Raw genomic sequence first — 24,934 nt, forward strand, 5'->3', positions numbered from 1 at the left:
GTTTCGATGATCGAAAGTCTACTTTTGGCTTTGTTTTTTGTCTTGTCTCTGGTCCAATCACATGGTCCTGCAAGAAGCAGCATGCTTGCGCACTTTCATCTATAGAGGCCGAGTATAGGGCAGCAGTGCTTGCTAGGCAGGAGATTTTATGGCTTCGACAGTTGATGACTGAGTTTGGTTTTCCTCTTGATCATCCCACTATTTTGTGTGCGATAATTAGAGTGCTATTCACATTTCTTACAACCCTGTGGAGCATCAGTGCACTAAACACATTGAGCTGCATATGCACTTTATCCGTCAGTTGATCCATGATGGTGTTATCTCTCTCGAGTATATTTCCACTGACGTGCATGTTGCTGACATCTTCACCAAGCCTTTTGCATTGCCACACTATCTTCAGTTGCAATCTATGCTTGGGGTTACGAAAGTTGCCCTTGGGGGGTCTTGTTGAGGCCTTCCTTCATGTTTTTTTAGCATGTTTTTACTTACCTCTTTTTGGGGAAGGTTTTTCCCATGAGGTTTTCCCTCTTTCCCCATTTTTAGAGGTTGCATTTCTTTGCATTTGTACATGGGTACCTAACATGGCCTAGTTGCCGGGACCCATTATACATTTCATCCTAGCTATTGTGAGCTTAAGAGCATTCCCCTAAGTTGCACTTAAGGGGGGGTGTTAGTGTAAATTATTATTATTTACGCTTTACTTAAGTTTGCTTAGTTAAATGCATTATTAATTAGTTTGTTATCTAGGAGTAAGCGTACTCTTACTTGTTGATTTGTTGAGAACACAAGAGTTTGCACCTACTTTCTCATACTTATCTTCTCGTCTACATGGAGGATAATGACGTATGCTTAGTTGTCATGCTTATCTCCTAGCTCCTTCTTGCTCATTCTAGAAGCATCCTAGAGGCCTTTATAAACAGGCTCGCCTAGTGTATTTTTGTACAGCAATTTCATTTTTCATTGTTGGAATATATTTTTTCTCACACCGTTGAGATTCTTCAAGCCCTACCTTTCCTTCTTTGGTTTCTCTTTAGCAGGTGGTTTTGGCGATCTGTGAAGTTGGTTTTCACAACTTCTACAATATCCACCATGAACCAAGTCAGAGGGTGGACCCACCATAGCTGCTACTAGAGCGTGGAACAAAGGATTTTCACCTCATACTTCTCTCTCATAGAGGAGAGCGTATTATAAATAATTTATCTTAGAACTTCTCCTCATAGAGAAGATATTATCCACAAAGGATTGCATCTCAAAATTTCTCCCTCTAAACATCGATCCTGGGAGTCAGGTCCTCTAGTTACTTCCTCAAAAAATCTCTTTACCCAAGGAAGCCTATCGGATTCACTTTGAATCTGATATCAATTTTTTGATTTCCTGTGCAGGCCCATCAACATCATGCAGTCACCCACATGTATTTCTAGAATCCCTTTGAGTATCAATCTTCTAAGCGCCTGCGTTGCCTTCGAAGAACTGTCATACTCCCTCTTAATGTAGAAAACTCTCATAATCTTAATCATCATAGATGAGAGCCTCATTTTATCCATCTTGATCATCAGGGTCTTTGGAGCTACTATCATTAGGTTGAGTCTACACAATATCTGGTAGCATGTTTAAAGTACCAACTTTTTTTTCCTGTAAGAACATCCTCAGCCATAAAGGAAAAGATCAAGGCAAATAAACTTTATAGTATATATAGAAATTACAAATAAGAGAGAGATAAATGTCAAAAATAAGAATATTTATCTGCATGATGATTCATAATTTTCTTCTTAGATTATTTGAGAATGGAACATCTCCCCTCTAAAAGTGGGAATGGAACATTGACTATTATTCCCCCCACAATGTAAAATTTCTACTTATTTTTATAATGTTGAATAATTTTGTATAAAATATGATAACTCCTTTCTAAGTTGCTCCTTTTACCCATTGAAATTCCAAACATTCATATAGCTTAATAGTAGAAGCAAACACAAACTCGTCCACAATATGCCAATATCTTGATTGAGTATGATTGTGGTATGAGTATGATTGAGTTTTATTTATCAAAGAGAGAGACTCATAGATGGATCAATTTAAGTCACCAATTTCTCATGATGTACACAAGAGGTAGGCCCATTAAAATCACATAGTTGCATGAATTACAGTCCTCTTGACTATTACAATTTATCGATCACTGAAGACTCCATTACAATATGGTTTACTCCCTCTGAATCAATATGATTGAGATCACTGAAGGTTGACGAAACCATATCCTCTATTTGCTCCCTCTCTTTCAAGGTTGCATCCGATGAAATGTCAAATGTTCAGCTCCCTCTTAATCTCAATCTCCCTCTTTCTGTAATAACATTCTCAGGGGAAAATCAAGGCATATAGCTTTTATAGAAAAATAAAAATCACATATAATAATCATTCTCAATATTATTATAAGAACATTAGAAATTGGATTCTATACTTAATTCATAATGAATTAATTGTACTCAATGTTCTCAAATAATATGAATAATTCTCATTTAATACAAATAAATTGTAATCTTATTTAATATATCTTCTTATCTCTTATACTTATAGTATATATTAAAAATATATTGAGTGGACATGATTTATAAAATTGAAAAAAGATAAATTCTTAACATTAGATAATATCTACATTTCTCTTAAAATAAATTATTTATCAAAATAAATCATAAACTTATCTTCTTACATCACTTCATAGTGGTAAAGTCACTTAATGACCTAAGGAAAATGTAAAGTGAGTGTACATAACCTATTGTTATCTCCTTATACTAATATATGTGTTTCCATGTTCTAAATAAATACTTGACATATATCTATTTATTTATTAGTAATTTAAGAAAGTTAAATAATATTGAAAAGAAGCATAACATAAAATACATATACACTTTACCTTAATGGGATCGACACTCGAAACCCATAAGTGACCCTTGTATGTCTTATGCACTTAACTATATTATTACCACATTCATTGTAACAGTGACCCTTCTCGTTGTAAGATTTAATATATCTTTTCCCATAAATTCCTTTTGAGATCAATAACATACCTTTTATCTTCCTTTGACCATTTCCTTCCTATATTCTTTAGTGTCAAATTGTCAATGGAGTTCTATCAATGATATTTCTCAACTCCATCCACAAAATGGCCCACATAATTTTATATTAGAATTTTGAAGCTATTTGTATGCCATTGACCATGGTAAAGTCCAGATTACTGGACACGACTATCGTGATCCTCCAAATACATACGCTTGAAGTTGTTTTGGTAGTTATCTGCAATCATAGGATGAATTATGAGAGTTGTGACCACCTTCGTTGCGCAAACTGGGATTGTTGTGAATTTAGTCGTCGATAAAATATCTGTTTCCCATCAGCTTGATAATACATGTCAATAAACAAAAATCAGGGGTACTTTCAATGTTCAAAACCATCAATGATACATCAATCACAACAATTCACATCAAGTAGTGATACACGTATGAATGTGAGAGTTGTAGTAGCTTGGCAACCTGGAGCCCACCTGCACTCTCTTGATCTCTAGTGACATCTAACGAGAACCCTAGGCAAGAATCTCGTGCCTGATAAGACATCACTAGATTGAGACACTCTAGTCAGATTGACATTATTTTTCCAAATAACTCCAATGACATTGATACAAGCTCTAACAGACCCGGTATACCACTGAACATTGTCCCACCGACTTCCAACCTATCTTGATGAGTGAGATTTCCACCACGGTGATCAAGTATTCACCTTATGTGACTTTAGTGTGAACATATTTCTTAGCCTACGAGTCCCATGCTTGGATATGAGGAACCTGAGTTCTTTACTATGAATATTATCAAATCGTCATAAGGGTTTGGTGAACATTGATACAATCCTATCTTGAACATCTAACTTTGCAGGACCAACGTGTCTTCTATGTTGACTTGATTCTTCTTTCTTCTACTACCTATCACTTTAGATGTTTAATTGAGTGCCATTTTTGAACTCTTAGTCCAACGAGATATCACCTGACTAGCACAATATCTTCTTCCCTCTCCTGTCGATGCATATGATACATTATTTATAAACTTCAATACAAAATTTGAAGAAGCCAAATTTACTAACTTAAATTTTATATGCCTGCTTCGTTTAACATTTCCAAAATCTCTCTTACTTATTTCTTCAATACATTTGCAGTTAGCTCTGATACCATGTTAAGTAACATGGATCGTATTTGCAAATGTAATAATATTGCCATTGTTATATATATGTTTCAAATGCAGATTTGGATCTCATTTAAGTATGAGAGAAGGAGACATGTCTTTTGAAGAGACATTTCTCCAAGGTGTAAACATCAAATAGTATAACGAACCACACACACACACACACACACACACACACACACACACACACACACACACACATATAAAGGAATACTTATATTATTATCAATAATGAAACTCATGATCATATCAATCTGACTATAACTACAAACTTAACATTTATTAGTAATCTATTGAAAATATTAAAATGTTTCCATATTTTAGTTAGTTTTAGTTAACTAATAGCTAGAATAGAATGTTTCGATTCTTGACGATCGTTTCCTAAGGAAACATAGTCTATTCATTTGTATATTTTGATCTATAGATCACTGTTAATAACAAGTAAATATTTTACCAATTAACTTTGTAATATGAGGCACATTGCCTTTGAGCTCCATTGAGGTCTCTGCTCATCGACTCCCAGTTACTGAGGTCTCTTCTCATATAAGAGTTTTGATTACAATGAGGGGATTTGGGAGTGGAGACAAGAATCAACAACTTAGACAATTATTCTTTTCACTATCATAATATCAATTGATACGAAGTTTTGTGTGGTTTCAAAGGCCTTGACATGGGTTTGGTGGCAGGGGCGATGCTATCCTTTGATTCCACTGGGGTTGTTGCCCCTAGATCCCCATAAGGGGTGCTGCCCCTTGACTTTGTTGAGACCGCTGCCCAGAAACCACCACAAGGGACACTGCCCCTTGATCCCACTAGGGGCATTGTTCCTTGACTGCCATGATGGACACCACTGCCTCTGAACTCCATTGAGATCTTCACTCCCAGAGTCCTAGTTATTGAGGTCTCTTCTCATATAAGACTTTTGATTATGATGAGGGAATTTGGGAGTGGAGACCATGATCAACAACTTAGACAATTGTTTTTAATTGTATTATAATATCAATTGATTAATGATGAAGTATCATACTCTCAGCATCAAAGATTCAAATGCCATTATAATTGTAAAATACACTACAACCTTCAGCCTTGCACAAGAAGGTAGACAAAAATGAGAGGTTGTTGATTTGGTTGATTTAGAGTCACGGAGACATCCTTCAATGTCAAATGAGGAGCTACAACAAAGTGGAAAGATCAGAAATTATCCCCAAGTTTTTACCAGATTAAGGAATAGGAAGATGTCAAATGTTGTGAATATGCATTTTATGAATTATCATGATAATTTTGGTAGGCAATCGTCATAGATCCATGATAATATTAGGATTTTGCACAATGACGCAGTTTCAGATTTAGTTTGTTTTCTAATGAATTAAACTTAAGAGAAAACACTTTTGTACCCATTAGATTTATTTTGTCTTTGAATTTGGCATAACAAATGTGCTTTTAAAGAAATTTAAGCAATTTTTGAAGTTGTCAAGTATTTTGCTGCACTTTTTCTAGGTTGCAAATTTTGGATCTGCCAAGTTTTGTCGAATCCAAATTTGCTAACTATGATTAATTCTATATAAAAGAACTTTTATACTTTCTCTATCAATATGAAAATTTCTTAGTGTCATCCCTCTTTATTTGTATATTATTATGTAATTTAAACTTATTTTGAATAATAACAAACTTTAAAAAAAGTTAATGTCACTAATAGCTATAACTAATATATATATAAAATAAAATATTACTCTTTTTTTTTCTGGTAATAGAATCACTTTTGACTGGAGCTTTGAACTAGTGAGGCCACAGTGGGGGGCCCCATCCCTGTAATAATAGTCACAAGTCTGAGGCATTAACACCTCTAATTTGTCTCATCAACCACCATTCTGGTTATCTCTCCAAGTACTGCACACACTCCTTATCCCTCCAGTTACCGCATACCATCCATCCTTATGCCTCCCTCTCCTAACATCCTTCTAGACATCAGAACCAAACCCTGTGAATACAGAAGCCCAGCAGGGACCCTAAACCCGTACGGCATGGGACAGGTACACACAACCTACGTGGGCCTGGCACAGGTCTGTGAGAACTCCGACCCAGCAACAATCTGGTCCAGTCAGTCAGCATGATCACCAAATTCGTCTCCACATAATAACCACCCGCACATCCACTAAGGTAGTCGCAACTAAGCATAACACTTGTTTTTAGAAAATCAGGGATTTGAACCTTGGTTGCACCATCAATAATGCAACCAAATTATCACTACACCACTAGTTGATCCCTATATAATATTACTCTTAATTACATATAGAATATATATAAAAAAATTACTTACATATCATAGCTTAGAGGGGTGGCCCAATTAGCTGAGGACAACCAGCCTAGGTCCATGATGTCTCTAGCTCATCTCCCACCTCGGATCACCTAGTTGCAGTGGCTAATGGGTGGCTGTCACCATCATTGTGTACTAGTGTTGCCTCAACATGCCCCAAAGAGGTTGTCAATTGGGTTGTGGGAAAACCTCAGACTTCCCAACAAAATAAAAATAAAAATAATAGGACCTAAATGTCTATACATTTATATATAGAAGTTAAAAATTAAAATATTAATTTTGTAACTTATATATTGTTTATTTAAAATTTAGTGTCTAATATATATGATTGCTATATTGTATTTAATTTAGGGTGTCCTAAAAAAACCAATTTCTATATTGGATTGGTACCCGTGTCCCTACAACTCTTTTCATAAGTCCATACAATACTCTGCAATCTTGAACATTCAGTCCTTGCAAACCTACCAAACTTTTGATATCAGTTAACTTTAATTTCAGCTGTAAATCTTGTTCTCCCAAATGTCTTTTTAAATGCATCTTGATAAATAAATTGGATTGTGATGGTGTATGTGCGAAGGTAAGTACAGTTAGATATATGTTTTAAATTTTTAATCTATTTCTGTTTTTGTATTTTGTTTTCATATTTGATTGCAACTGAAATTTTCAGTTACTCCGAACTCATTAATATATGCATGTAGAGTAAGTATTTTATTCTGGTGAAACCTCTTAGTGGAATTTTATGCATCATGATCTGTGCTATCCACAGGCAGCTGTTCTTAAGGAGGAGTTTAACATTGATTTGCGAGTAATGGGGATTATTGGTTCTACAAAAATGGCTCTGTGTGATCGGTAAGTGATGATTAATGTATTTCTTTCACACCATTACAAGTCACTATTTACTTAAAATCATAAATGTCTCTGGACAGAACTCCCTTAGTGTGGAGTGTTTTGTTTTTCAGTGATATTAAATGTCTGTAATTAGAGTGATATTTGTTGTCCAAGCTTTCGTGTCTCAGTTTGTGTTTATGGAAGAGCTCCTAGAATAGTTTTTCAGCACGTGTTGTTTGATCCAGATACTATTTGTCTTTGACAGGGGCATGGATTTGCAAACATGGAGGGAGTTTCAAAAAGAAAAAGGCAAAGCTGCTGATCTAGAAAAATTTATTCAGCATCTGCATAGCAACAACTTCATACCAAATATTGTCATTGTAGACTGTACAGCAGATTCAGAGATTGCTAAGAATTACTACCAATGGTTGCGAAAAGGAATGCACATAGTTACTCCAAACAAGAAGGCAAATTCAGGACCACTGGATCAAGTAAGTAGCTTATGATGCATATTATCAACTTTTTAGGATACTATGGTGTTTATGATATTTTCCAGAAACCTAAAAGCAAGGATGAACAAGTTTCTGAATTTTTATTGAGTAACCTTTCTAGTCCATATTAGTTACATTTATTTGATGGTTGCTTTATTCCTCACTATCAGATGACATAGAACATGTTATTTTGTATATGTTACTTCGTTTAGAAGATCTGTATTTCATGATTTGGGCATATATGGAATTCATTACTGTGCAATCCTTCATGTTCGAGCCGAAGGTACCTAAAGTCCTGTTTCTGGATTACCATGTCCCCACTTTCAGTTCATTCAAATCCTTAAATATTGGGGAAACTTGAGTAGTTCTGCATTTAAGCCAGACATCTTAAGGATTACTTCCTCAAAGATATCATATAAAATCAAGTGCCCTATTCTGTCATGTTTAAACTTTTATGCATACACATACTACAGAATCTTAATCGAGTTTATCTTAAAAATATAAAAGTTGTTCAGTTTAATCATTTAGGTTTAGATCTTTTGACTTATGAAATAACAATTCTATTTTATCAAGTATCTATGCACTAGTATAGTGATTATTAAATTCTTCTTGCAGCCAGTTATCTTAATGACTGTAAAAAATAATTTTGCTTGTTACTGTGTGCTCTATGTACTTCATTAAATATTAAGTAAATCAAGTCTTATATCCTAATCATACAAATTAGTGCTTCAAGACCAACTTGTGCTGCTGGGATTTACATAGACTGACTGGTCTAAAGGACGATAACATAATCATCCACATCACGTCGCTACCCTCAAAATGAAAACATATGCAAATTGGACAATATGATGGTTTGAAAACAAACATGATTGTTCAATTGCAGCATAGAGAAACTTTTTTTCTCTAATAGCCTCTGAGAGATAAGATAAATTTATTGATGTCCAATGAAAGATCACAAAGGGTTAAAGGGTCTGCTGAACAAAAGACAAAAAGCCAGCCTACAGCAGGGACACCCAAAGGAAAACAACTAGAACAAAAAAGCAAAAACAGGAAACGAGAGAGGTGGGGAGGGGGGGGGGGGGGGGGGCGCGGTGATGGGGACGTGGTGAAGGGCCACAACAAGATTCCCAAACCCCCACAACATAACCAGAATGACAGAAAAATCCTAAAATGGAAGGATAAGCTTAGGGGCTGGTAGGGTGTCAAGAGTGTTTCTAGGAGTACCTGGAACAGGAAGAGGAGGAAAGTTTGCCTCTAAAAATAATTCCTCCAATGTCTCACATATTTTGAGTGACTGGAAGGAGGAGGATCAAGCTGACGCTTGGCACCACGTGCTGACAGAAGCCTTCAGAATATGCACAGGTTACAACAATACACACACACACACACACACACACACACACACACAGAGCTAACTTATATGAACGATTTCAGACATATTTGTTGCTGCAAATGTTCAGACATATTCCAGCTTTGTGCAACCACTTCATAAAAAATACCTCAGATATTTTAAGGGCTGCACAACCAATCATGTGCGCGGCATCAACTAAGGGTGGCATATTATTCTGTATAAACTGTTAAAACCAGCTTTACAATGCCATTAAATTACATTTTTCAAAACTGATATGGGGAAAACAATCGCTAAGATCATATACACAATTTCCCCCTTTTTCACAGAAGTTAAGTTATTTTGGTGTGTAGTGTAAATCAAGAATAGTATTGACATCAGTGATGTGTATCTATTCCGCCCTGCGTCTTCATTGTGATCTGTGTATGATGGTCCGAGTCTCTCTCATCACCATCACGTAGACTATCTGCATGGCCCAGCATGGTATTAGCTTTCAAACCAATGTCATATCTCTGTTTCAAATGTACAAAATATCTCCCCTCTCTATGTAACTCGAGGAGGACAGTTTGACGCTAGTATAATTGATCATCACTGCCAATTACTATGGTAGCTAGTAATAGAAGTTACATAACTTGGAAATAATAAACTGGAGCGCTTCAGCTACGAATAGCTTATCCACAATCTCCACTAAGTATATATGTCAACAACTGACATGCAGTGATAATTCTTCTAGAGTAATTGCCAAGCAATGAATGTAATGCGTTTTGGAAATGGAGCAATGACAAGCCTGTGCACATTAATCCCACTGTTAACATGTCCCAGCAAGAAGGGCAGAACCAGTGCCATTTCTGAAAAACATGAATGACTTTTAATAATGGAAACTATTTCCATTGAAATTTCTTTATACATGTTATTGGCTTTAATAATATTAAGAATCCATGCATATCTCTCCCAGAGGCCACAAAGAACTTTGATTGGTTCAATATTTATTTTCCATCAGTCATGTTCTGATGCTTGAACTGTTTTCCATGAGTATTTATTATACTATTCCGATTTTAATTCAATTCTCACATATTGTAACCTTAAACATCGAGCCTCTACATTCTTTAATAGATTTCTCTATATTTCATCGAATGACAAAGCAGTTGACAACTGTAAGATAAGATAAATTTATTAGCGTCCAACAAGAGACCACGAAAAGGGTCTAAGGGACTAAAAGCGTACAAGCAGGGCAACTAACAACTACAGGATGACCAAATGGTGTCTGGGAAAGAGTAGAACAAAAGAAAACAACAAGGTGAAGAGAAGCTAGAGCAAGAACAAGAAAAAGAGCACTCCCAAGTCAAGGACTAGGGATCCTTCCTTGGTCCAAGAAATCCATAATAGAAGGGTAAGGCCTCGGGCAACCAAGAACCCTAGTGCGTCTCGAGGACACATGGAGGGGTGGCATTGTTGAGATAGCGCACTGCAAGGTCTCACGGATTTGGAATGACTGATGGTAGAAGTGTGGACCGGATGCTTCACACCTCGAGTAGGAGGCAAGGGCGAGAAGAAGGTAGTGATAAGCTGATCCAAGGCCTAGCTCTGGGGAAGAAGTTGAAGAGTATGGTCACAGAGCTGCATGGTCTTCGAAGGTAAAGTGCAAGACATCTTTAGTTCGTATAACTGAAGAAAGTGGAAAGGAACTGACAATCTCTGAATAAGTAGTAGCATCTCCCTCTAATCTCATAGTAGGTGAGGCATTGGAAAAGGAAGTGGGTCTCAGTCTCTGCCTCAGCTAGGGTACATAGCTGAAAAATCCGGTCCTCCCTATCAATGTGGTGGTTGGTTTGGATCCGAACCCTGTGAGAACCAACCCGAAAGGAACCTAGGGAGATACACGGAGTAAGGTCAAATCTACGGTCATGAAGAGGAGTCTAAAGGTCCCTAGTATGTGTATTGAAGTCCCTCGAGATAGTGATATCACCCATAGCCTCAAACTTGGAGATGCATTCGTGCATGTTCGTAAAGGGGTCCTCGTCCTCGGTGCTGTGAATGGCATACATCAAAGAGATCGATGGAAAGTAGAAGACAACCCCAAAGATATCACTGTGATGGCGACTTGCACGACCAATACGGATCCATAAATCTAGCATAGGTGTCGGAATGAACAACTGAGATAGAGATGAAGAGACCATCTCTGACTAAACAAGCAACACCACCAAAACCGTGAACACTCCCAGAAGCGCTGACCTGATCTCTACAAATAGGAAGCCACTAGTAGCTGACATATCCAAGAAGACGACAGACTCTTGTGAGTCTTAGTAACAACCAAAATGTTTGCACATCCCACCACATCTTGAAAAGGACCAAGTAAGGACCATAATGAGCCATTCCCATTCCAACAGTTAACAAGAAGAGAGAAAGAAGAGGACTCACTCCTGCCGAACGACTGGCAGGACTGTCATTTGGTTGCGGGGACCGGTCTCGGTTTGCAACAACTAGGGGGGAGTCACCGATCACCGCTTTGAGGTTCCGAATCACTGCCTATTTACTGCTGCGTCTAGCCTCAGCAACACGGCCCCTGGTCTGTTTCAACTCTATCACTTGTGATCTCATGAGATCCTCATTGAGGAAAATCTTAGTGGGAGGAGGAAATAACTATATCTTTGCCCTAAGAGCCCATAGTTTGTCGGATAGAGAGGAACCAGAGGTGGAGAGTATTATGCGGACTGAACCAACATTTATCCAACATCGGAGATGCTAAGTTGGTCACAAAGAAAGGAGTGGCCAGCTGAAGTGGGGTCCACCGAGGAAGCAGGAAGGCTTCTGACCTGCAAATTAAGTTCACGAGCACGCCTTGCGCAGTACTAATCTTCCCTTGAACCAACTTCTTGACACCCAAAAGAGGTGCAACCCCAATATTGTTACACAAGGAAGCCCAAGTTTTTAACTTTTTGCTCGGTTTAGGTTAGCAGGGAGGAATGCTGAACCACAGTATCTGTTTGCTTGTCCTTCATGGTGTCTAGCTCTCCTAGCTGCCTGATGACCATGCCAGTGTTGGACTTCATACCTACTGTTTCAATGGTGAAAGTGGTAGAGAAGCTACTCAAAAGAGCTTGATTGAAATCTGTTTGCAGTTTGGGCATTGAGATTGTCTCTGTGAGAGTCGGCACGACAACTTTCAGCATGTGATTTTCAGTTTTGAGCTTCAACAGTCATTCGACCAGCCTCTGATAAGTCAGAGACAGAGGTGGCTGAGGAGGGGGAGCCTTAGCAACAGCCGACATGCTGAAAAAATCTGAAACCGAGCAAATGTAAGAACAAGAGTTTGAACAAACACCAAAGTGAAGATCTTTATCGCAGCAAGCAACTTCAACACCAATACACTGAAAAGTCCAGCTCGCCACAACATTCAGTAGCAGAGCAGAAAGACCCTGCAGAGAGCAAAAAATGCACATAACAGAGAATTCACAGATCAAAAAATTCACAAATCAGGGTTATGGAAATTCACAGAACAGGAAGTTCGCAGATCAGGGTTATGGAAATTCACAGATTGCGAGACACAAGCAAATTAACTTAGCTTCCTCCCAGAACGCATGACAAGATTCATAAACTTGATGTCAATCCTTGAGGAAACATTTCAGCAATGTAAAAACTTTGTGTATAACAAAACCCTTTCCACACATATTCATGGATGTGTATAACAAAAAAAAAGTCGCTTAGGGTTTAGCCATCTCAGATGTTGCATAGGCAAGTCTGTCACGCTAGTAAATATGTTACTCGGAAACAATTGTCACGCAGGGAAAAGTTCACCGGCCTGGAAAAAAATCTAGAGAAAATTCATTGAGCAGGAGGAAAAATTTGTCTGTGAATTTTGCCTTTGAAGAATCTGGAGAAAATCTAGCTAATTGCACAGGAAAAATTTCCCCTCAGGAAAAAAAATCATACAAGAAAAAATTGCGCAGAGCTCAAAAATTGTGGAGGTAGATCCTCTGAAAAATTCGCAGGTAGAAGTATTACAATTGCTCACCAACTTCGCATAACACTTTACTGGCTACAACTGAAACTGGGAAACCTATATATTTCTCCAATGCCTTTTCTGTTAAAGTCATTTCATGTGCAGATACTTAGAACTTGTAGTCAATGATAACTATATCTGTATAATGCCTACTCCATCTGCATATATGTCTCCTTTATAATCATGGTGATCAGTAGAGATATTAAGCCATAGGAGCAAATACAGATGGCTATGGATATATTTGTAAGTTATTTTTTCTCATGACAAAACAATGATATCAAGCTTGAAGAGGTTACAACAATGGAGGGGCTTACAAAGGTCTCCTTCTATTTACTACTGTTGCCTTTGATCAGGTTGAATGCGACTAACTTCAATCCTAGTTTGCAGATCTTCCATTATAATGAATTCCTTCTCAGAGTTGTGTCACTACTTCATTTGTCATCAATGATATGGTCCTATGGCCTTTCCCAAACTCATGGTTCCAAACTGCTGGAATGCAAATTAGAATGAATGGTAATTCATTATTCTCCAATTTCTTAATCCTTCTGTAGATAGTCTCGCATCAACCATGGGTTTTGCATCCTACTAGTTAGCATGTACAGAGGCAACATCCTTCAATTGAGTAAGCAAACGAGAGGTTAAGATTGCTCAAATTATCTGGCTCCTTGTTCTTGCAAATGGTGGACATCTCTATTCTCTTTTAGAGATAAGTCTCTCAATATGCACCTGTAGTATTCACTGCCCTCACTGTCATCATCGTTGAATAGAGATATCTTCAAGTCGTTGACCTTGTATAGAATCCATAGATTGCAACAGACTAGCCACAATATTCAGATCACTCATATACTAGTGAGATATACATATGGAAGCAGGATTCTGGAACACATCAGTGATATATTGTGGCTTCATTTGTCAGAGATTGTGGGCAATATATTGGGCTCATTCATCAGTGATCATGGCATACCTTATTGGTAGTCTTAAGCACTGCTGGTGTTCCCGTACAGGCCTGGCTTATTAACTTATTTATTGGGCTGATAGCCTTAGGCGCTGCTATTGTCCATGTACAGGTCTGCATAGTAATATTCTCACTGTGGGAAATTGATAGCTTAAATAGATCGATGAGTCACCAGTTGTGAATCACCAACACCTTTGACATAATCTCGAAGCTCATGAGCTTGGATTAGGTTTTGACCAAGGCAATGCCAAACACCACTAATAGATAATCTACACTCTCAAATCTAATAGGATCTTCCTTAACAAGGCTCTGATACCATGTTGAAAAATGATTAGATCTCTTACACATTTGTACTATATATGTCTTTTAATTTTCAGAATATAATTCTTACTAATTTATGTATCTTATTTTCAGGTTGTAATCAGAATATGGATTGTTGTATTCTTATCAAATGTAGAAATAATGTCTTAATCAATATTGAGAAATACTGATTGTTATTTCAGAAGTCTGAAACTGATCTTAGATGCTCGATCTTGAAGAGGCAAACACTAATTGATGTCGGTGTTCCTTTTTGAAGATCGGATCTGCAATATATATCTATGGAAGAGGTATGTCCCACGAGCGGACATGTCTCCACAAAGTGTGGAGGCATGTCTGTTCATGGCATGCCTATTTGAATGTGCCATTTCACTACAGTTTAGATACCCCATTGCGAATCGGGTTTATGCATTAATTATGTCTTTAACAAACATGATCAGTGTAGACAATGTAATTATGTTTGGTCTGATTGTAATCTCTGCACAAACAAATATCTGATCTGAATGTAATCACCGATAATCATTGCTCGATTGGGATTATGTAGGGAACAAGAAATGATAATAATCTGCAAGTAATAATCTCCAAATGCAGATTGACAATATACTTGGAACCTCTGATGTTTCGATCAGGTACATGAATGATAATTGATTTCCAAATATTAGATCAATTGATGATAAGGTTATAAATAAATTAAATATGTATCTATATATATCAGTATACACAGTGTATGCTGATATACACACACACACATATATATCATAGGATTAATCATCACTCGTATATGTGACTGAAGCTATCATTTGTTCAACACTTTGGAAGAATGATTTATCCAAGAATCAAAATATATTTACAACTATTATGGTAGTGCTTGGCCTAAGAGGGGGTGATCCAACTTAGTACATCTATAGCAAGCTAAAATTTTGAAACTAATTAACCTTTAAAAAAAAGAAATAACATCCCAATCTTAACCAAATGAAAAGAGATACAGTTAAATCAGTTATTCTTCCCTTTCACATGAAGTGGAATACAAGCTAATTGTAATTTACATTTCCAAATAATTATAATCGAACAATCATCTAAGTTTCTAACTACTAGATTCACATGACATTCAGTTATTAACTACCGTTTCACTTGCATTTCCTAATCTAACTTCTTGGTTTCAGGAAATATTCAAATACATGGAAGCAACGTATTTATGAACTAAAATGCGAAAAACATGAAAAGTTACTAGAGAATTAGCGATTGATGACACTGAGTTGTGCAAGCCTTAGCGTTAGGAAGAGAGGAAAAGCATTGCCATGGGCTTAACCTCCCAACTGTGGATCCTTAGTATCGCCACACAATATCCATTAAGAAAGGCCCTCCCTACCTTGGGAGTTGGCCTGGGATACCCTTATCTAGCCACTGAGCATCCTGGTGTTAGAGTGTCGACTAGTCAGTTGTCTTGGCTGTGGAATTTCCAATCAGCCTATCTCACAACTGCTAGCACTCTGACCTTTGGTGATCATGGTGGCAAACATGCCATTAACTACCTTGGGCAAAGATTTTGGTTGGACAACTTATATGCCTGATTGCCCACTGCTTGACTTGACAACAAGGATTTCCATGAGCTATCTCAATTACTGAATTTAAATGTTGTTACTGATTATATTTTTCTTTCATTGCATGATTCTTCTCAGTCTCTCCCTTCATCTTGACCATGTTGGTTCTCATGGATGATTTCTTGGGAGGCTCATTGTATGATAACTATTTAAAATAAATTGCTTAGACATTTGTCATCTTCATGCCATTTCTGGGCTATGGCATCATAAGAAAGTTATGTCTTTACTCTGAATATTATTTCTTACATATATAGAGCAGCTTCCCCATCTCAAGGATATATGAATCATATCCTTGTATGGTTTGGTACTCATGATAGAAAACATATGTGCCTTTAGATTCCAATACTACCACATGCATAGCCTTTCGACAATCACATAATTACTTTTCTGTACAAATTGTAATAGAAAGGAATACATCAAGCAACTCCACTCGATTATGGCTTTCAATAAAGCAAGGAAGGCCCGCTCTAAAAGGCAAAGCAACATTTAGAATGCACGACATAAACATGGTCAGTAAAGTATGGATATAATGCATGACCTGATTCGACAGATGCGATTTGATAGATATGGTTGGTATCGGCATAGGAAGACGTCACCCGCTTTTGATAGCAAACAATCAAATTTGATCAAGAATAATATATTGGATTTCCTCACAGGTTCGACAATATTAAGAAACTGCCAATTACAACACCGCCACATTGGTTACGATACAGAGAAGAACTTAACATGAACAAGAAGAAAATTTTGTGGAACCAAAAATGAATGCAGAGAGCGCCTTAGAGGGAATGAGAGCAATATAAACAACACATCCTCAAAGAGGTGAGCAAGGTAATCAAGAAGTCACCCGTGTGCATGCTTAGTTATGTAAGAAAAGATTGAGGTGGGAAAAATGTTTGCTCGGGTCTTCAATTTCATTTATGAATAAAGAACAACATAAAGCCCGATGCCTTAGGAGTCATGGCAAAAAGGTGGCTACTCCAACAATTAAATAAATAATAAATAACCAAAGTCAAGGATTGAAATAAAAGAATAAGGTCGACAACATCAACTACACTCATGCCTTAGTATATTAATGTCACCTCTTTTATATTCATGCTTTCTTGGGTAGCCTTTATATATATGTATACATACATACACACATACATACATACATACATATATATAAATATATACATGCACATATATATGCATATATGTACATACACATTTTATACCATCACAAGTATGAGTATAGACATGATGTCATTATACTAAGATGTGATTGCATAACAAGCACACTGAGATTCATCCATATAATGAAGGTAATATTTCTTATTTGAAATTTTTAATAGTGTTTTAGTTTAATTGAATCACTCATGGTCATCCTTGTACTTTCTTGCTTGTCTAGTTGTTTCGTCCTTGGTCCAGGTGGTTAGATTCATACTTGACTGCCTGATAGTGGATTTGGGTATCCCCCTTCCTAACTCTCATTTTGGCAACACTTCCCCTCTTCATTGTGCTCCTACAAAATGAAAATGATTCTGGGTAATAACATATTACTCATAATTTGAAATAATAATAAAATATCACATAATCATTTTCAACTTCTAAGATATTCATTTTCCAATTCCCATCATAACGGCTAACATGTCACATGAAACATGCTAACATGTCACATGAAACATTAAGTAATAATCGAATTTCCATTTCAGAAGAATGAAAATTTCTCAATAATTGCATTGATAGATCAAATATCACATGAACCATTATTTTCAACAACTTTACCGAACAACTAACTTCACATGAACTTCCAATGGCTAGAAGATTATTTTAAATGTAGCAAAATTTGGGATGTAACAACATCCTTTTGACAAAGGACATTGTTGTCTATAATGAAAGGCACATTTAAAGGTGTTTTCCAGCTATGATGATAGGGCATCTAATAGCCTTTCATCTAACCAAGCATAAGGACCCACCTATTTGGCATTATACAACCACTTGGGAAGGCCCTCAAATGGGCGATAGTGTGTGAGATGAGGAATTCATTCAAAGAGGGTGGTGTAGAGAATATATTTCATTGGAATAAGGAGTCCATTGAACCTTTACTACTAATGCATGAGTACAATAAACCCAATAAATTTGTGAGGACATATAGTGTTGAAGATGGTAGTTGTGATAGAGATCTTTATCTCTGGAAATATGAACGTTATTACCGTTATTGTTACGTTCAGCTGAAAAGAACACTTATGTTTAAATTGTAAAACTGAATGTAATGACGTGTCATTCACATGCATTGAGGCATGAATATTCGAAGAGTTATTATTAATTATAGGAGTTATGGGAATCTCAAGAGACCTTCGGTTATAATGTGAAGAGTCTCTCTAATTGCTATATATTCGCTTCTACCAAAGGATATTGCACACTTGAATTTCATTATCAATAAAGATATGTTTTGTTGTGTGGTTGGGTTTTTTCCTTCATTCTAGAAGGGTTTTCTTAGGAAATTTCTGGTGTTCCTTGTTCCAGTTTTGTCTTCTGCTTATTGCTGGTTATCTTCATGCATTTCTGGGCTGTAGATTTAACATGATATCAGAGCGAGGTTCTTTTGATATCAGCAATAGGGAATCTTTCTCTTATATTTGTGGTTCTATTTGGCTTGTGATCTATTTATTTTGTTTCTGTTTGTGATCCAAGCTATTTTTTATTTAACATAGCTTCATGATTGCCAGTGCATGCTAGATTTAACATGCGCATGCTAGATTTGTTTGTATTGTCAATCTCTTGGCTTTTCCAAATTAAAGGCGATCTCTCAGAGGGATGTTAGTATTTTGCTTCATAAAGGAATGTATATCTTAAATCTTAGAAGATCGTGCTAAGGATAATTTTTATCTCATGTTTAGAGGGTGGACAAATCTCTAACGACAGTATTTTGCAGAGAGTTATCAATGAATAGAGTTATTGTCTCATTCTCGATGAGAAGCCTTCTTGCGTAGTTGATTGCTTTCAAATCTCGAAATCTCCTGCAATTTCCATATTTATCTTTCTATTGGTGGGGATTTCGTGTGTAAGAATGGAGGAGAAGGCGAAGGTAGTGTTGATGATGGGGGCATCTTCAGGGCTTGGAAGGGAGTTTGCTTTGAGTTTGGCAAAACGGGGTTCAACGTGGTGGCTACCACTCGCAAGCGGGAACTTCTGTAATCTCTTTGTGTGAACTTTAAAAAGCTCGGTGTCGAGGCAAAAGAAGATGTGGCGGGATGAAAGAACCATTCGAATGGTGGAGTTATATCAAAGTTCATTCGGTCACCACTATTCAAGTTGGTTTCTATTATGATTCATACCATCATAATTAATATTATGAGTGTTGCGGTTTCATTCTTTCACAACAGCTGTCTGTAGAAGCTGACGGGATTTAAATTGATGTTTGTTTATGTTAGTTTTTTTTTTTTTAAATTTTATAGTAATGATGGGTTTTCTATATCAAAGGACACGTTACTGGAGTAGCGGGCAGGTGTAAATTGAGCTCTTGGAAATTTGAGAAGTGCGATTACCCAGATATTAGGAAATTTCATTATATCTTAGTAACCATTGTCTATCATTATCCTTGTATTTGGTTATTTTAAGAAGGCCGGTCATGTCTTAACGGTAGGAGCATATCTCATCTCGGAAAAGAAAAGATTGCAAGTTTCGACCAAATTAAAGAAAACAGTTGTCTATAGCTAGACTCGTATTTGTAGACCTTTATTATTCTTGGCTCATTTCTGTTTATCTTCGGGATTTATTCTTGTATATTTCGCTATGTCAGCTTGAGTCAATATTATCAGATTTCTTAGTGTTGAAATTATAAGGGGGAAAGCACTCTAATGGAAAATATAATGGCTCTTGAGACGCCAACTATTGTATCATAAATGGCTACAACCATTGTTGGCTGGACTATGGTTTAAATTTTAATTGAAAATAGTATGATTTCAGCATTGATAGTTATGATCAATTGGTAGTTGATTTGGTTGCAGGATGCAACAAGATAAGGATTATACTCCAGAGGGAGATTTTAGCTTCAAAGGGAGGCTTCATAATTAAGAGTGAGTGCTTAAGAAATCCTTTTCATTCTCATTTATGATTGTGATGCTTGTGGTATTTGTTAAATTTGAGACTTAAATGGAACCAAGTCTTGCTTTTATTATGCCTATTTCTATTCTTGTGTGAATAAATGAGATTGTAAGATCAGCTATGATAACTCTTTCACTATGTGATAGTGAACATCATGTTGAGAGAGTCCATAATGTCATCACACTGAGAGAGTCCATGAACATCATGTTGAGAGAGTCCATGATGTCATTATGTTGCGAAATTCTGTGATGGGAGTTGGATGTCATGTTGAGAGATTCCATGACTGTTCATGAGATCATGATTAAAGACTTAGCTGTGAGTCTTACAAATCTTTCATGTTGAGTGATTCCATGAATGTGATTGATTATTATAGGTTTTCATGTTGAGTAATTCCATGAATGTGATTGATTATTACATGTTTTCATGTTGAGTGATTCCATGAATATGATTGAATATTACAAGGTTTCATGTTTAGTGATTCCATAAAAATGATTGATTGTTACAAGTTTTTATGAATCTTATAGGATATATGAGGTGAGATTTCATCATTAACATTTTGGTTGCAGTCTTGTAAGATTGGTCAGCTAAAGATCTCTCTCTAGCTAAGAGGGAGTGTTGAAGATGGTAGCTGTGATAGCGATCTTTATCTCTAGAAATATGAACGTTATTACCGTTATTCTTATGTTCAGCTGAAAGGGACACTTATGTTTAAATTGTAAAACTGAACGTAATGACGTGTTATTCACATGCATTGAGGCATGAATATTCGAAGAGTTATTATTAATTATAGGAGTTATGGGAATCTCAAGAGACCTTCGATTATAACATGAAGAGTCTCTCCTATTGCTATATATTCGCCTCTACCAAAGGATATTGTACACTTGAATTTTTCATTATCAATAAAGATATGTTTTGTTGTGTGGTTGGGTTTTTCCCTTCATTCTAAAAAGGTTTTCCCAGGATATTTCTGGTGTTCCTTGTTTCAGTTTTGTCTTCTGCTTATTGCTGGTTATCTTTATGCATTTCTGGGCTGTAGATTTAACATATAGCATCTTGGACAAGCATAACCTTTTGGAGGAGCCATTTTTGTGGGCAACTAGATTGCCATCTATCTAGAACAATTGATCTATGCAAAAGTAAGTTTTATTTTGAGTTTACCACCTTCTATCTAGAACAATTGATCTATGCAAAAGAAAGTTTTTTTTGAGTTTACCACCTTTGTAGGTCTAGCTTGTGTAGGCAATTCAAGATTGAGAGGAGACAAAAATGCCGAGAGTTGCCAAGGCTGGGAAAACAACTCAATGTTTTTGACAAATGAAAACAAATGATAGGCACATAGTTGTAGAATGCTTGGAATCAAGCATATCCAACTAGGACAAGAGAAGTTGCTTGTAACAAAGCAATTTAATTCGAGATGGAGCTAGCTACAATTTAACACTAAACAAAAAATTGGAAAAGTGAATGAAGACAATAAAAAGTAGTGGAAAGCTATGGAGACAAAATACAATTGAACAATTAAAAAGCCTAATGATGGAATGCTTAAATAGCGAATTTAACGATTGTGAAAATCTAGCTAGGGAGAGTTTTCTTAGAATAAGGGCTTATTGTAACTTCTGTCCGAGACTTAATTCGAGATGGAGCTAGCTACAATTTAACACTAAACAGAAAATTGGAGAAGTGAATGAAGATAATAAAAAGTAGTGGAAAGCTATGGAGACAAAAATACAATTGAACAATTAAAAAGCCTAATGATGGAATGCTTAAATAGGGAATTTAACGATTGTGAAAATCTAGCTAGGGAGAGTTTTCTGAGAATAAGGGCTTATTGTAACTTCTGTCCAAGACTCCTAGATGCTGCTTATCTTCTGCTCCACCTTCTCGTACAACTTGTCTTCTAGAGTAAGAGTTCAAAATTAATTTTTTTAAAAATCTTGCATTTCCTATCTTGATGGTCGTAAGGATTAGACACACCTTAAAAGAAAGGTAGATATAGTAGGAAATTATGGTGTTTATCATATGAATTAAGAACTAAGCTAAATTATTCAACAGGTCTCATGTTATGAAAAGGATATGCTAGATGAATGGTTTGTTTAATCTGTCATTGAATATGTGGTTCCTGATAATGATGTTTGTCTCTAACCATTGAACCTTTTAACCTTGAGGCTGGAATGCAATATACCGTGTTAGATTCATTGGACTCGATTTGGTAGTGGATGTTATGGCATAGATTCTATTGCTGTTAAGTCAATGAGATATTGTATTGTACATTGTGCTAATTGGGTTGTGCAACCTTTTTGTATAGAGCAAAATATGTGTATTCTAATTCTGCATGATATTATATTGTGGGCAAAGTTTATATCATATATGATATGTTATAGACATTAATGTTGCTATGTACAGAGATGCTACAACATTTGAACGTTGTTTTTCCGCAAGATGTAAGCCAATAAGCTCAATAGAGAGACATTTTGATAAAATTTGTTTTTAGTGTGCCTAGAGAACAAATGAGGGAAAAGTTAAGACAGCTGTTAATTTCAGTTGGATAAAACTCCATTGAAAATACACACACACACACACACACACACACACACACACACACACATATATAAAATATACATTTCATATATATACATATATATGTAAATGTTTCTATTATGAAATAAAATATAAAATATACATACATACATTTAAAATTGTCGACTGCATTATCATTGACCATTCATATTGATGATAATATGTTTAACCAATTAAACATGTTTGACCAACTAATGAGTTTGGCCGACTAATATGTTTTTGGTCACTGCCTTAAGTTTAATTAAGGGTATCGTGAGTCATGACCCAATGGGACGTGACCCCACTCTGTAGTCACTCCCATTGGGGTCGTGGCTCCATGACACCCTACTTATGTGGGGAGAAATCAGCAGTTAGACCACCGTTTAACACATAGATTTTCATCAGTCTTCTACGTGGTAAAACTGCCCCCTCTAACATAATTCACTCAACCACTCTACAACAAAGTTGACAGTTAATGCATCAGATGCAAATTATTATTTTTATGTTCAAATGCCACATAAATTTAAATATTAGATAGAACCATTGTATTAATCTATCTAATAATTCAGTGAACTGAACTTGAATTATAAACTAAAATCTGATCAAAATCTTAACAACAGCTTACAAAAGTTCTGCCCTGAAACCAATCCATGATCAAGGTTATGATTTATCAAAATAACTTATGGAATGTAAAATTTAGTTCGGTTATCGATGATACATGATGCATTTATTTATTTGTTCTCTTAATATTTTGATGATTGTATTTGTATTTTTTGTTGAATGTGTTCCAAAAGCGACTATTGTTTGTTTTTTCTTTTCTAGAGAGAATTGTTTTTTTGAAATTGAAATGAATTTTTTTAGGAACCAGAGGCAGATGGATCTTTAGTAAAGAAAAGTAACTTGCATTTTATTAACTTTAGATTGCATGGAGGTTATCTAATTTTTGGGGATGTGTTCTGGTGTTTGTACAGTACCTAAGATTGAGGGACCTTCAAAGAAGATCCTATACCCACTACTTTTATGAGGCAACTGTTGGTGCTGGTCTTCCAATAATCAGCACTTTGCGTGGCCTTTTGGAAACTGGTGATAAAATTTTACGGATTGAAGGCATATTCAGGTGAAGTGCTTATTTTTGTCACTTAAAGAATGTTGTAATGTACTTGTTTTATAGGTGCATTTAAAAGGGTTTTTAAATGTCTTCAGACAGCATCGCTGGATGTGATTGACTTATTATCTTAATTACAGTTCCTCAGTTGAATGATTTGACACCAAGCTGTCTGTTTTATTGTGATATGAGTTGACAACTTTCTTGCATGGTGTTTCTAAATGTAAATTTGGTCACCTTACTTTGTTGGTATTGTAATATTGAAGACAGGTTTCTATAAACCTCGGATTTATGTTTAACAGCTTTAATTTTTTAATTGCAGTGGAACTTTAAGTTATATTTTTAACAGCTTTGCTGGGCAAGAAAATTTTAGTGAGATTGTAGCAAAGGCAATGAAAGCTGGGTATACTGAACCAGACCCTAGGGATGATCTATCGGGCATGGATGTTGCTAGAAAGGTAATACTATGTTTATTATGTTGGAAAATTCACACTCATTTTGTGTCAAACTTATGAGCTCATTTCTGACCTTTGTAGCTTGGTTACTTTACCCCTGATTAGTAAAATTGCTTTAGTGGCAGCAAATATCTTCAACATTACTGAATAGCAGATTTTATTACTATTATAGCAATTGATACAATAAAATGTAAGTACATATATAAATATATTTGGAGTATGTGAAGAACAACCAAATTCTCAAATTTGATGGGTTTTAAGCATTGTGATAGATAGATAGATAGATAGATAGATAGGTAGACAGGCAGATAGGCAGGTAGATAGGCAGGCAGATAGACATAGAGACAGAGAGATAGATAGAGACAGATAGAGAGATAGACAGATAGAGAGACAAAGAGTTTGACAGACAGAGAGACAAACAGATAGATAGATAGATAGAGAGACAGAGAGACAAACAAATAGATAGAGAGACAGATAGAGAGATAAAGAGACGTACATAGAGACAAATAGATAGAGAGACAAACAAAGAGACAGATAAATAGATAGACATAGAGACAGAGAGATAGAGAGACAGACATATAGATAGATAGATAGATAGAGGGACAGATAGAGAGATAGATCAGTGAGAGATAGATAGATAGATAGACAAATAGATAGAGA

The 24,934-nt window shown here is 36.1% G+C and overlaps 1 protein-coding gene across 1 annotated transcript in view; it reads left to right on the plus strand.

Annotated features, from left to right (window-relative positions):
* LOC149533467 (bifunctional aspartokinase/homoserine dehydrogenase 1, chloroplastic-like) overlaps positions 1–24,934 on the plus strand; it is a 135,662-nt gene that overhangs the window by 58,624 nt on the left and 52,104 nt on the right. Inside the window, exons 12-15 of the mRNA XM_089804683.1 lie at positions 7,301–7,383; positions 7,628–7,853; positions 23,686–23,831; positions 24,142–24,277. Of these exons, the coding sequence (XP_089660809.1) occupies positions 7,301–7,383; positions 7,628–7,853; positions 23,686–23,831; positions 24,142–24,277 (591 nt within the window). The remainder of the gene's footprint in view (positions 1–7,300; positions 7,384–7,627; positions 7,854–23,685; positions 23,832–24,141; positions 24,278–24,934) is intronic.

The sequence above is a fragment of the Cupressus sempervirens genome, chromosome 10 (genome assembly GCF_028749045.1).
Source record: "Cupressus sempervirens isolate cs-2001-9-10 chromosome 10, ASM2874904v1, whole genome shotgun sequence".
Lineage (NCBI taxonomy): Eukaryota > Viridiplantae > Streptophyta > Pinopsida > Cupressales > Cupressaceae > Cupressus > Cupressus sempervirens.